This window comes from Heptranchias perlo, chromosome 29 (assembly GCF_035084215.1).
Source record: "Heptranchias perlo isolate sHepPer1 chromosome 29, sHepPer1.hap1, whole genome shotgun sequence".
Taxonomy (NCBI): domain Eukaryota; kingdom Metazoa; phylum Chordata; class Chondrichthyes; order Hexanchiformes; family Hexanchidae; genus Heptranchias; species Heptranchias perlo.
This window is the reverse complement of record NC_090353.1, coordinates 15,420,741-15,434,201: the sequence shown is the minus strand read 5'-3', so window position 1 is coordinate 15,434,201 and position 13,461 is coordinate 15,420,741. Positions and strand designations below refer to the sequence as shown.

General features: G+C 40.2%; 1 protein-coding gene across 5 annotated transcripts in view; it reads right to left on the bottom strand.

Annotated features, from left to right (window-relative positions):
- The window catches only part of LOC137299415 (zinc finger RNA-binding protein-like), a 68,875-nt gene that overhangs the window by 14,038 nt on the left and 41,376 nt on the right, over nucleotides 1-13,461 (bottom strand). For all 5 annotated transcript variants that reach the window (XM_067968136.1, XM_067968139.1, XM_067968137.1 and 2 more), the window contains 6 exons: nucleotides 10,211-10,330; nucleotides 7,020-7,165; nucleotides 6,063-6,204; nucleotides 4,132-4,322; nucleotides 1,298-1,469; nucleotides 335-476 (listed from right to left, as the gene is read on the bottom strand). In XM_067968136.1, coding sequence (XP_067824237.1) covers nucleotides 335-476; nucleotides 1,298-1,469; nucleotides 4,132-4,322; nucleotides 6,063-6,204; nucleotides 7,020-7,165; nucleotides 10,211-10,330 — 913 coding nt within the window. The remainder of the gene's footprint in view (nucleotides 1-334; nucleotides 477-1,297; nucleotides 1,470-4,131; nucleotides 4,323-6,062; nucleotides 6,205-7,019; nucleotides 7,166-10,210; nucleotides 10,331-13,461) is intronic.

Sequence of the window (13,461 nt, the reverse complement as noted above, 5' to 3'; positions counted from 1 at the left end):
GTTAATAGTAGTGATGTGCAAACGAGAGCTGAAATACTGAACAAGCCATCACAACGTTAACAAGTTTTCTACAGTTACGAACTGAGAAACTGTGAGCTGAGCAGAGCTGAGATAGTGGGGGAAGAAAACTAAAGAGGAATGAACGGTAAGCACAAAATCAATAAAAAGAAGTTTGTGCTACTTGCATTAGAAGTGGGTTGTGTTACACTTGTAATCTCTCCATGCCATTGTGAAATTTGTGGCCGAACTCCATTCCAGCCCAGTGATTCAGGTAAATGCCAGTGAGGTTTTTCTTGCAACATTGTTTACTGCTGTGTGAATCTCTGAATCTCACCTTTATCCTTCACACCATCATCTCGCATGACGGGGGATGTCAGCGATATTGTGACCTGCATCTTTGGCTCTTTATTCGTAGAAAGGAAGATGCAAGACTCACTGGGGCAGGTTTTCAATTCATATAACTCGTCCGTTACGGTCTGTGAAACAAAAATTCAAAGCATGTGTGTGGAAAAATCTGAAGCTGAAACAATAAAACAGCCAATTATATGAAAATCTTTCAAGATGCAGAGTTTTCTTTTGTAGTGCAGTGCAACAATACAAAACCAGTAACAATGGATGAATAATCCTGAGCTGTACAGACCAGTGCTGATTCCTACTCTGTGTGAAGTTAACTGATCTCAGCTACTGGGGGAGGGACTATAATTGGCCTCCGTGCCCTAGGGCTAGGGAGAGGATAAATCAACCAGTGCTCCTGCTCCTGATAATTATTCTACTGGAAAGTGTGTTAGCGGACATTGGGCGAGTACAAAATTGGGCTTTGCTGTGATATTTCACCCTCACAGTCAAATAATCCGCCACTACTCACCTAGACTTGCACATGAACAATCGGCCTCTTGGCCAAGGTACGAAAGGGTGCCCGTGGAACCATATCCAAACAAGAGTCAGCACCTTTATAAGAGGCAAGAAAATCATCTTCCTTTCAGGTCATTTGGTTGCATTCACCAAGTTGCACAATTCACAGAATCATGACAACTCACAGTGGCTTTTAAATCAGTTTAAAAATGGAAAAAACTGCAGCAGAAAATGTTTCCAAATCTCTGTCTATAAATGAAATGGAATGGTTCCCTTAAACTGAAGTAACCACGTCACTTTGCCCTGCAGAGTTCTTTGAAAGTGTCAAATGTGGTTATTTAATAATTTAAATAAGTCAGATTTTTCCCAATATCTGTCAGAACACAGCTCTGTACAGCCTGATACAACACAAGTTCAGTTCAGTATGAAGTTAAAAGATGGTTACCAAGAGTTGTTTGGGCAGGTTAGCTGAAATTTTCTCCAGAAGGGCTTTTGTGGGTTTGTGGGCAGAGAGCAGGATGAGATTAACATTCCGATCTCCACGCAGAAGCAATCCTTTTGCCAACACGCCGACACGCATGACTCCTTTCAGCACACGTGTTCCAAGGTCACCTTTTCTGTGAAAACATGGCAGGAAGTCCTTTAATCATCAGCTAAAGGGGTCTAAACAGCGAGTAATCTGACAGCATTAGCAAAATGTCAATTCAATTATATGTTCAAATGAAAGTATTACAAGTCAGTTTGCAATTCAGCTCAAAATGTAATGCATCCAAATTAATTTAAACTGGCACTGTAGAATCTGGCAAAGTTATTTGTCAATTTACAACAGTCCCAAACAACCCAATCATACTCATTGTTGCATCACTTCCTTATTGCCACCAGGGGGTAGGGTAAACAAGAATAAGGCACGGAGTGCAGAAACATTAAACGCACTCGCTGTGTTGCTGTTGAAGTCTTTTGTTAAAAACAAAATATATTTCAATTGCATTTTCCAGCAAAGCTACCAACATCTTAAAAACAAACATTCACACTAACAAATACTGTAAGTCGGAAGCCACAAATATAGAACAGAAAAACAGTAGCAAAAACAAAAAAAAATTGCATTTTATATAGCACCTTATCACATTCAGAACGTCCAACATTTCACATCCAAATCAATTACTTTTTGAAGAGCGGTCACCTATGTAGGTAAATGTAGCAACCATTTTACACACTGAAAAATCCCATAAGTGAGATAATGACCAGTTACATTTTTTTTTAATGGCACTGGTTGAGGGGGTAATGCTGGCTAGGACAGCTTCCTGCATTTCTTTAAATAGTGCCATGCCATCTACCTGAACAATTGTGAACAATTTTACAACACCAAGTTATAGTCCAACGATTTTATTTGAAATCTACAAGCTTTCGGAGGCTTCCTCCTTCCTCAGGTAAATGTCAGGAATTCCTCGAAGCCTACGCATTTATAAATCAGAGAATAATACATGGTGATTACAGACTGCCCCTGCAACTGCCCGTTGCCAAGGCAATCACCGTGTTCAGACAGAGAGGTGTCACCTACAGAATCAGCCCCAACTGCCCCATCACAACAGTGAGGCTTGTTTTAAAAACTTTATTAATGCAGACAGAGATGCTCCACAGCAGGCCTGTGATAGCAACCCTCAAGCCAGCCACTATAATAACCACCCTAGCGTATTAGAGTGTCTTAAGCATAATAAACAACTATTCTCTAAGGACATCAATATTCTTAAACTACGATCCAGTAAAAAGACTTTCTAGATGCCAACAATGACCAACTTTAGATTTTTTCCATTGTACAGTAAACATATCTTTGTGTACACCAAAGCAAACCAAGCCTTAACTATACACAACAAATTATTGACAGACACATTATAAATCCTATAGGCAGCATACCTGGCAAATGGCAAGACAAGTACCACCTGTGATATAACCTTTTCCTGGGCTTAGCTGCAGTAAATTACTCATTGTGAACTGAGATCACAATGAAAGAGCAGTCAGCTTTCCGAAAACAACAACAGCATTGATGGTCTGCATTAATAAACTGTGCAGATTATAACAGTCAAGTACTACACCCTTGACATTATGGTCGGGCTACAAAAAGTCAGTCAAATAAAGTCAAGTCTGCTGGAATAAGAGACTAACTTACCACAATTCTACTTGCATACAACAAAATGAACGAAAAGCTTCAAACAGAACACTTGAAACGGCTATTAGACGTTGATCTAATATTCTAGCTGACCTTTATATACTGGAGGTGTGAAACCAAATTAATCAATGCAATTCTGATGTATTCACCCAATGGTCATCACTTGAGAGGGGTAATGGAGGGTTACTGCTTTGTGTGGCATTAGGAAGGTTCCAGGTTTAAATGCTGGTTTGCATGGAGCTTGCTGTTCTGAGCTAGGCAGCAGTAAGGGACATTACAATTGGCCTAAGTGTCATCACACTGGACTTTTGGGGAAGGGAGAATGAAAATCGTCCAGGGTTCCTGCTTCTTACCCAATGAATCCACCTGGAGACGTGGGGACATAGTGCGGTGACCAGAACGAGGTCAGTCTTGACCTTCTACCCTTTCCCAGTAGCATAACATGACATTGGAAGTCTAAGTTCAAGATGTGAAGAATCACCACTTGGACAAGGTTCTGGAGGACACCTGGTGTCCAATGAACCCATATCCTAGCAGCAGAGGGCACCTTAGGAGAGACAAGGCAAGAAAATTGTTCTGTGCTGCTGCATTTCATTCTCTAATGGTTGAAATCATACTCAAGTGAATTAAGCTGCTTAAGGTGTTAGCTTGGCTCACTGTTCCTGAGTCAGGAGGCTGTGGGTTTAAGTCCCACTCCAGGACTTCACCATATAATCCAGTGCATTACAGAGGGAGTGCTGCATGGTCAATACAAAATTAAACTGAGGCCCCATCTGCCCATTCAGGTGGATGTCGAAGATCTAACACTACTGGAGTCCTGGTAAACATTCCTCCCTCAACCAACACCAACAAAACAGATTAGCTGGTGATTCATTTCTTTGTTGTGGGTGGGATTTTGCTGTATGTAAATAGCCGTCAGGCTTACCTGCGTATCAATTACTGCAATTGAAAGTTCTGAAACACTCAAATTAGGCACTGTATAAATGCAAGTTCCTTTTTAAAAAAAAATCACCATAGTAAAAACTGACATCAAAAAAGCTATATACTAGTTTTATGGAAACATCACCATATGTGGATGCCCTGGTTCATTAGGGTCACAGCTCTGGATTTCTTACCCCTTCTCCTTATTTTCTCCATCTTTTTTAAGACCTTCTTGGTCAGAAATAACATCGGACACCAGTTTGAGAGCCCGCTCTGTTTGAGAGACGATCCTCTGCACGGCCTGTAATTCTTCTTCTGTGGGATAGATGTTAGCATGTTTTGTCATTATGTAGCGGTCGTCTGAGGAATCGGGACGGCGGGGAGGCTGAAACATTTAAATAAAATAGTTAATATACATCCATTCATATGCCATGTCTCAACGCCTCCTTCTGTAACAAGAACGTTTCAAAAGGAAACAGTGTGAACATTTAATGCAATGCTGCAAAGCAGGCTATAGCAACTTCTGTTGTCATTTTAGAATCAAATATGAATAATGAGACCCTTACCCGCTTTGAAAGTGGCGAAACCATGAACCTGGGTGACTAACAGGAACTTCAGGCCTCTGCCCCAAAACAGAAAGGATTTCCCTCAGCACGAGGGGAAATTTCACAACAGCAAAAGTCACTAAATATATTTTCCCTTTACATCTGGGGAAAATATTACATGCAGCTTTCAAAAGCTGATGCTGGCTATTGCCACACATTACTCTCCAGGCAGTGCATTCCAAATCATAACGCGCCATGTAAATTTTTTTCCCTCGTGTCACCTCTGGTTCTTTTGCCAATTATCTTAAATCTGTGTCCGCTGATTACTGATCCATCTGTCGGTGGAAACAGTTTCTCCTTATTTACTCTATCAAAACCCTTCGTGATTTTGAACACCTGTATCAAATTTCCCCGTAACCTTCTCTGTTCTAAGGAGAACAACCCCCAGATTCTCTAGTCTCTCCACGTGACTGAAGTCTTTCGTCCATGGTATTGTTCTAGTAAATCTCCTCTGCATCCTCTCTAAGTCCTTGACATCTTCATAAAGTGTGGTGTCCAGAATTGAATACAATACTCCAGCTGGGGCTTAACCAGTGTTTTATAAAAGGTATAGCAAAACTTCCTTGCTTTTGTGCTCTATGCCCCTATTTATAAATTGTAAACAATTTTACAACACCAAGTTATAGTCCAGCAATTTTATTTTAAATTCACAAGCTTTCGGAGGCTACCTCCTTCCTCAGGTGAACGATGTGGAAATGAAATCCTCGAAATGAAGTCGCATTTATAAAGCCAAGGATCCCGTATGCCTTTTTAACAGCCTTAAGTTGTTCTGCCACCTTCAAAGACGTGTGTACGTACACCCCCAGGTCTCTCTGTTCCTGCACCCCCTTTAAAATTGTACCATTTAGTTTATATTGCCTATCCTCATTCTTCCTACCAAAATGAGTCACTTCACACTTCTAGGTCCTCATCCAATAGACACAAGTACGTTTCCAGCAGGGATCACTGGATAGTGATCAGGAGCAGGAGCCCTGACCAATTATCTCCTTCATGTTGAGCATGAGTCAGTGGCTTCAGAACAGGAAGGGAGAAAACACACACGCAAGCTTATTGGGCTATTGTTTCTGCAGCAGTCATGCTGTGCCATTTAAGCACAATGTGCAAACTGAAGCATTCATTCAATGTGAGTACTACTGATTTATGACAGGTTGCCAGATATATTCAAAAGCATTTCCAAAGTGGATTTACAGTGTGTTCTTTTCTGTTCACATTGTGGGGGACAGGGGGTGGTGAAGCGAGGAAAAAGACAACATTCTAGCAATAGTTTTAGCAATATTTAAATAGCTGTAATGTAAAACTCAATTCTGCTCTGTGATACTGACATTACATTTACTGAATTGAGTGTTTGAATGCAACAGAGATTACGTAGAGGTAACTGTGGATATCTTCAGTACTGCTATGGGGATAGAGGACAGTTTGCAATTTAACAGTTTCTATGGCACAGTGCATTTTAAATTTTGACCCATTAAGGGGCTCCTTTTTGAATGAGTGTGAAACATTACCATGGGCACGAAACATACCATGGGTGCTGGTGCTTGTGGCATGCCCAGTCTTCCCATGAGCGGTGGCGGGTGCCAGTCTGGTGCTAACCTGCGACGCTGCTCTTCCCAGTAAATGTGTTCTTCCTCCACCCTCCTCCAATACATCTCCTCTTCATACCGCCTGGAAAAGTGGAACAGAGATGGTAGAAAAATATATGCACCTCTCAAAAGCATTTAATGTACAATGAACTACTTTGAAGTGCAGTCACTTATGTAGGTGAATGTGGCAGCCATTTTGTGCACAATGTTCCACAAACAGCTGAGAGATGAGTGATCAGTTATTCTGTTTTTGGTGGTTCGGGCTGAAGCTGGAAAGTCCCCCTTATTAAAAAAAAGAGGGTTCAGTTATTTCTGCCATTCGTGACTGAGAAGGGCTGATACAAAGCCCAATTATTGTCAGTGCAAGTCTAAACAACCTTTTAGTGCTGGTCCATGCAATCTTTTATTTGGCCCAATACAGAATACAGGGCTGCAGAGGAATGACAGCTTGTATAAATTTCTGCTACACAAGTGCTGGCAGATTCTGATGTGCAGGAGGCCTTCATCAGCCCGACAGCACTTTGGATTGTACAAAGCACAGGTGGACAAGTTGGTTTTTCTCTGATCTGTAAGCAAAGCTGCAATATTCAGCATCTGGCAAGATATGTAGATTACAAGGTGCCAGTTCTGACTAGTACAACCAAGGTTTAAGGACTCTCGCTGCTCCACCAGCTCCGCAGGCCATCTTTACCAGTAACTTTTACACATGGAGATTAGGTTCCCAATATTTTTGCTTAATTTCAAAAAAATTTCTTAAAAGAATTATGAGATTGTTATTAATTAAGTTATAGCAGTCATGCAAGGAACATGACTGACAAGAGCCTGCCGAAAGAGACAGAAATTCTTTCGGAAAAGTTTATTTTGTGGATCAGTTCCCAGCCAAAATGCCGTGTTAACCTCATTTCCATTCGCCAGCGCTCCTCCTCCTCTCTCCTTCTCCAGTACTCCTCCTTCTGCATTTGTTTTCTCATTTTCTCCTCATGGATTTTCCTGGCTCGGATACTTGGTTTTATTTCAACCTGAAGGTCTGGATTCACTTTTTTCTTTAAATAAAAAAGAGAATAAACATTATCGCAACATATTAAAAATGTTTCAGTTCAGCTTCACTCACTGGACTCAACCAAAAGTTCTAAGAATAATGAAAAGGATTTTTTTTTTTAAGAATGCAGACTTCAGAAAGTAACACACACACGCTTGTTAAAAAGTTCACTTATTTTAAGGATCTCTTAACCAAACTTAACCCAAATCCATTCCTGGACCAGTATTTATTCCAGCTAGTTTTCCCCTTGCTTAAAATACAGAGAAAAACTATAAAGTGCCATAAACCCAACAAAAACTGCCAGAGACACACAGCAGGTTAGCATCTGAAAGGGAAAGACAAAGACAGAGATTCATGTTTCAGGTGCTACTCACAGGAATCCACCTGAAACATTAACCTGTGACACTTTTTCAAATGCTGATTGACCTGCTTTGTGTTTCCAGCAGTTCTTTGTTTTATTTCCTTGGGCCTAGTTATTTTAATTCCTTTATGTCTTCTTGAGTCTAAAAACCAGAGATACCAAAATCATCATCTAATGCACTTCATCCCAGTGCAAGACTCCTCTTTTCCAGTAAAGCAATTTTATTTTTGCATTTGATTGATGATTGAAAATACAAATACAAAGGTTGAGCATTGTACAAACTTAACTAAAGACATGATTGAACTGAGAACAGGTCAGGATGAACGTAGGACAAAGTACAACTAATTATGTCCTTTCACGTGTCACCAGGAAAGGAGCGGCCTGTTGCAACAGGGGAGCATTTTGAAAGATGCCAAACGATCAGGGAGGTCACAGCTGGTCTTGAATGTCTGCCGAAATCTAGCAAATGTTTAGAAAGAAGCAAAAGGACTCAAAAATCTGAACAAATAGACCTCAAGCACCAGCGGATCAAGTAGATATGGGATTCCCAGCATGGAGCAGTTCCATGGAATAGAATGGCCTTATAGCTCGGATTAGTCTGATAAAAAGAAAAGGAGAAATTGCTGGCACTTAATTTAGAACTCTATGTACTTAATCCTGTAGTACCATTTAAAATATTTTACACAAAAATGCTTTGATATACAGCCAACTCAGCAGTCATTAAACTTGCAGCATTAGGACTGTTTTTGACTAGATTAGGTGTTTCAATCGCTGCAGTGCCAGACTCAGTGCCTTTACCCGAGTGCCATCGATAGCACTTGCTAATATTAAAGACGATCAAGATTCTAGCGGCACAGTAAACACACAGATTGGAGATTGGTTATTAGATCCAGTGCCTTTACCCCGGCTCACTAAACATGCTGAGCCAGATTTGTAGGTCTGTGCTTACGTTCCAACACAAAATAGCGCCACAGCCTTTGCACACAGATGCATAGAACCGGCTCAGCATTGAAAACTACGGCAAGCTGCACTCCAAAGATCTCAGGAATCTGATGAGGGAAAAAAAAGCACAATTCTTTCCATTAAATGTCTATGGGCAGCTTTTCTTTTATATGTTCCAGGCCCACCGAGACGGCACCTTATCACGCCTGTTCACAATAATGTTGTGGTGCTCTGCGCATGTATATTGCAACCACATGTTAACTGATCACTCATCTCACTTCTGTTTGAGGGACATACACGAGCCAGTCCCAGGGAGAACAGTGGAAAGGCAATCTGAACTAATGTCAGAACAACACACAATAAAGTCACTACCTAAAATAGGATCAGAAACAAAATTGTGAGCCACTTATAAACTTAGCAGAAAGAAAGGCTACTAACTTAAACAAGTGATCGTTGTACCAGATTTCACTGAGTCAAATAAAACATTACAGGGATGTAAATATTTGGAAACATTTTCACACTTGATCTCTTCTGCTATAACATGGGTTCATCAATTGTCAAGAAAATTGGAAAATATTTGGATTTAAAAAAAAATCCAGTCAAGTCACTCCAGACATGGACAATATGCAGTATGCGGAAAGATACTCAGGAGCTCTGTGGCAACAAAGCAAAACGGTGCCACTCAATAGATCAGAGAATGCCCCACTGTCGTCTGCACCCTCGTAAATAATATCCCCATCCCACACGGGCTGCAATCTGCCCACCTGCTACAGCAAAAGTAGAAATAAAGCATCTTATGTACTCAAAATATCGAGGCAGGTGCCACACAATAACTATTTTATTTATGTATTTTTTTTTTGAGTGTAGTGACTTACATTGGCAAATTCGGCAACCATGCTGCACCATCAGTTAAGGTTTTTTTTGTGGTGTTGGCCAAGAGAAGAGTGCTGGTCGAAACACCAGAAGAAATCCTCTCTTTCAAAAAGTACCACCTGAACAGGCAGGCAATTTAACGTCTCATGTGAAGGACAATGCACAATGCAGCAATGCAGCACTCCCTCAGCAGTGCACTGAAGTGTCAACCTACATTATGAAGTCCTGGAGTCGGACCTGAACTCCAACTTATGATGCATGGATGGGTGTTAAATACTGAGCAAAGCAGAGGTATGAAACAGACGATCACCACTGAGGCGTTCTCCATACCCAAACAACGCTCGGTTCTATTATTAGGTACCCAACAACTCAGCACTGGAATACAGCCGACTACTAGCACTCAACTCTGCAAAGCAGAAGAACTATTGCTTTACTTTACGAGCCACTTCAAGCCAACCAGCAGCAGTGCATTCCTAATACCTGTACTCAATCCACCACTCTCCAAAAAATACAAGTAAGGCTTTAATGGTAACCCAACAAATCCTTATGAAGTAGTTTATAAACTAAATTAGACTTAATTATGTTTAAATCTGTAATCTCAACATTTTTATACATTAGATGGCAAGCCTCCAATGCCCTATAAGCAACAGTGCAGCAATCACCAATGCCCTCCACGCAACCAAGCAGCAATCACCAATGCCCTCTAAGCACCGAGCAGCAATCACCAATACCCTCTACGCAACAGTGCAGTATTCACCAATGTGCTATACACAACAGTGCAGTATTCACCAATGCTCTATACCCAGCGGTCTCAACACAAGAAGCAAACACAACAGCGTACTGAAGTTAAACATACAACATTGAATTCCTTACCTTGTACTGCAGCCTATGCCTGCGACCTTTTAAATGCATGTCCTTTGCATTAGGATCATTAAAGCTACATTCACAAAGCTTACAGTGAAATCTGATCACTTTTCCTTCATCATTACGGACCTAAATAAAGTACAATTACAGAAACTGCATGAGCAAAGTAGGAAGATTAACTTGGGTAGGACAGGTGACAAAACATGCAGACACATACTAGCAAAACCTGAGAAACTTGTCACAAAAGTACAGCAACAAAGTTATCAAGTCAAAATAGTTTTTTTTAATCTCCCTTTATGCTCAGTTGTCACATTTTTGTCAACTTCCCCACCATTATAAATTCCAATATTCACGTTTATAATGAAAACACCCCTATAAACTCATCATTAACTGCACAATCAGGCCAGTGGGCTCCCACAATTCTCAAAATGCTTTTCTCAATTTTTATAATCTTTTTTCCTCTAACTGAAATTTCTAATGTCCAAAATATTCTTAAAAATTACATATTTCACAACATGATTAAATTAATCCACTGAATTGTTTTGTGATGATGGCTTTATTAAAGTTTTCACTTGAAGGCCACAGCCTCTGCCAAAAGCCTGGGTTTGGTGTTGATACTTTTGCTCAGAGCTATGATGCTGAAAGCTGAATTTGGATTGTGCAGTCTGAGCATGTGCAGTGTGCACAATTTGAGGCATTCGTATTGTTCAATCAGCTATAGTGAGGAATATATTTTCCTTTAGCTTCTAGCAGCCTGCTCAAAAGTTTTTCAAAATTATTTGAAGTTAGAGGACAAATTTCAAAGTTTTACTGAGGTAAAATTAAGTGTCTTATTTAAAAAGTGAATGAGAAAAGTGTTCTGATTACCTGTGTTCTATAACCTTTAGAAAGAGAAAAAAGTCTTCCTGAACTTACTTCAATTTTCAAGCCAATTAATTACCTCACCTGCATTTTGTTGACAGTTACAAAAGATTAATTCTAATGGCTTATACATGTGAGTACTAATTTCTAGCACTTTTGAGGGAGAGGGATTATATGTTCATTCTAATTTGATTAAAAAAAAACATACTGAAAGCAGACAAAGCCTCTGGGGGAAAATAGATTGAAAGGTAGTGGAGGAGGGAAACTAGTTGAGGGGAGGTAGTTTCTGTCCACTTTCCTGAGGGGGAGGGGCAAGTAAGGAGAGTGGATGGAGGGTTAAGGGCAAGGTTCCCTCTAAAAAAATTTTCGCCATGTGCAGAATGAATTTGGGTTTGTGCACTGATATAAAGGCTGTGTGTGCCACCGTAAATAATTTTTAAAAATCACAACTTTAAATAGAACTTTTTAAAAAAAACATTATTCAGGGTAAATAATCAGAATAAATGTACAAAATAATGGATAATTGTAACAATTTAATGATATATTGGCTGATAAATAATAATATAAACTATATAAATTTATATAGAAATGAGTTTCTTAAGTTGCACTAGGATGGAGCAGACCAGTCTCATTATATTTTATTAAAAATCATATGGGAATGATTCCAATCAGGTTTTTGTTGAATCAGCTTAAAGACTGATTCAAACAGAAATAAATCGTTGGCAATCAGAATTTTTAAATTGAGTCAGAAATACAAAACAGCTGTCAAGTCAGTCAGTGTGAATTTGGGGATAGGGAACAGTTTAATTAAAGCTCTCCCCTTCCCCCCCACTCCCCCAATGACTCCTCAGTAGGGTTTAACAAATTATTGCATTCCAATTGTACATCTTGCAGGTCTCATTAGTTTTGGCTGCCTCTACGTATGGGCCTCTCATCTGTGATTGGGTGGAGATGCCTGGACTCTGATTGATCCCTTGGGAAGCAGTGATCATAACATGATAGAATTTCACATCCATTTTGAGAGTGAGGATCTTGGGTCTGAAACTACTGTATTAAACTTAAATAAGGGCAATTACAAAGGAATGAGGGCAGAATTGGCTAAAGTGGACTGGGTAAACAGATTAGATGGTATGATGGTGGATAAGCAGTGGCAAACATTTAAAAAGATATTTTATGACTCGCAATAAAAATATATCCCTGTGAGGAGGAAAGACTCCTCAAAAAAGGTGAAAATGCTAGAATCCATCATTAAGGAAGTAGCAGCAGGACATTTGGAGACTCATAATACAATTAAGGAGAGTCAACATGGTTTTACAAAGGGGAAATAGTGTCTGACAAATTTATTAGTGTTCTTTGAGGAAATAACGGGCAGGGTGGATGAAGGGGAACCAATGGATGCAGAATATTTGGATTTCCAAAAGGCATTCGATAAGGTGCCACATAAAAGATTACTGCACAAGATAAGAGCTCATGGCGTTGGGGCTAATATACTGGCTTGGATCGAGGATTGGCTAACTAACAGAAAACAAAGAATCGGGATAAAAGAGTCATTTTCAAAATGGCAATCTGTAACTAGTGGGGTGCCGCAGGGCTCAGTGCTGGGGCCTCAACTATTTACAATATATATCAATGACTTGGATGAAGGAACAGATGTGGTCAAATTTGCTGATGATACAAAGATAGGTGGAAAAGCAAGTTGCGATGAGGACACAAAGTGTCTGCAAAGGGATATTGACAGGTTAAGCGAATGGGCAAAAATTTGGCAGATGGAATATAATGTGGGAAAATGTGAAGTCATCCACTGTGGGAGGAAAAATAAAAAGGCAAAATATTATTTGAATGGAGAAATACTACAAAATGCTGCGATACAGAGGGATCTGGGTGTCCTCGTACATCAAGCACAAAAAGTCAACATACAGGTGCAGCAGGTAATCGGAAGGCAAACGGAATACTGGCCTTTATTTCTAGGGGGATGGAGTATAAAAGCAGGGAAGTCATACTACAACTGTACAGGGTGCTGGTGAGACCACACCTGGAGTACTGCATACAGTTCTGGTACCCTTATTTAAGGAAGGACATACTTGCATTGGAGGCAGTTCAGAGAAGGTTCACTAGGTTGATTCCGGCTATGGAAGGGTTGCCTTATGAGGAAAGACTGGACAGGTTGGGTCTATACTCATTGGAGTTTAGAAGAATGAGAGGAGATCTTATTGAAACATACAAGATTCTGAGGGGACTCGATAGGGTAGATGCTGAGAGGATGTTACCCCTCATGGGGGAATCTAAAACTAGGGGGGGGCATAGTCTCAGAATAAGGGGTCGCCCATTTAAGATGGAAATGAGGAGGAATTTCTTCTCCCAGAGGGTTGTGAATCTTTGGAATTCTTTATCCCAAAAAG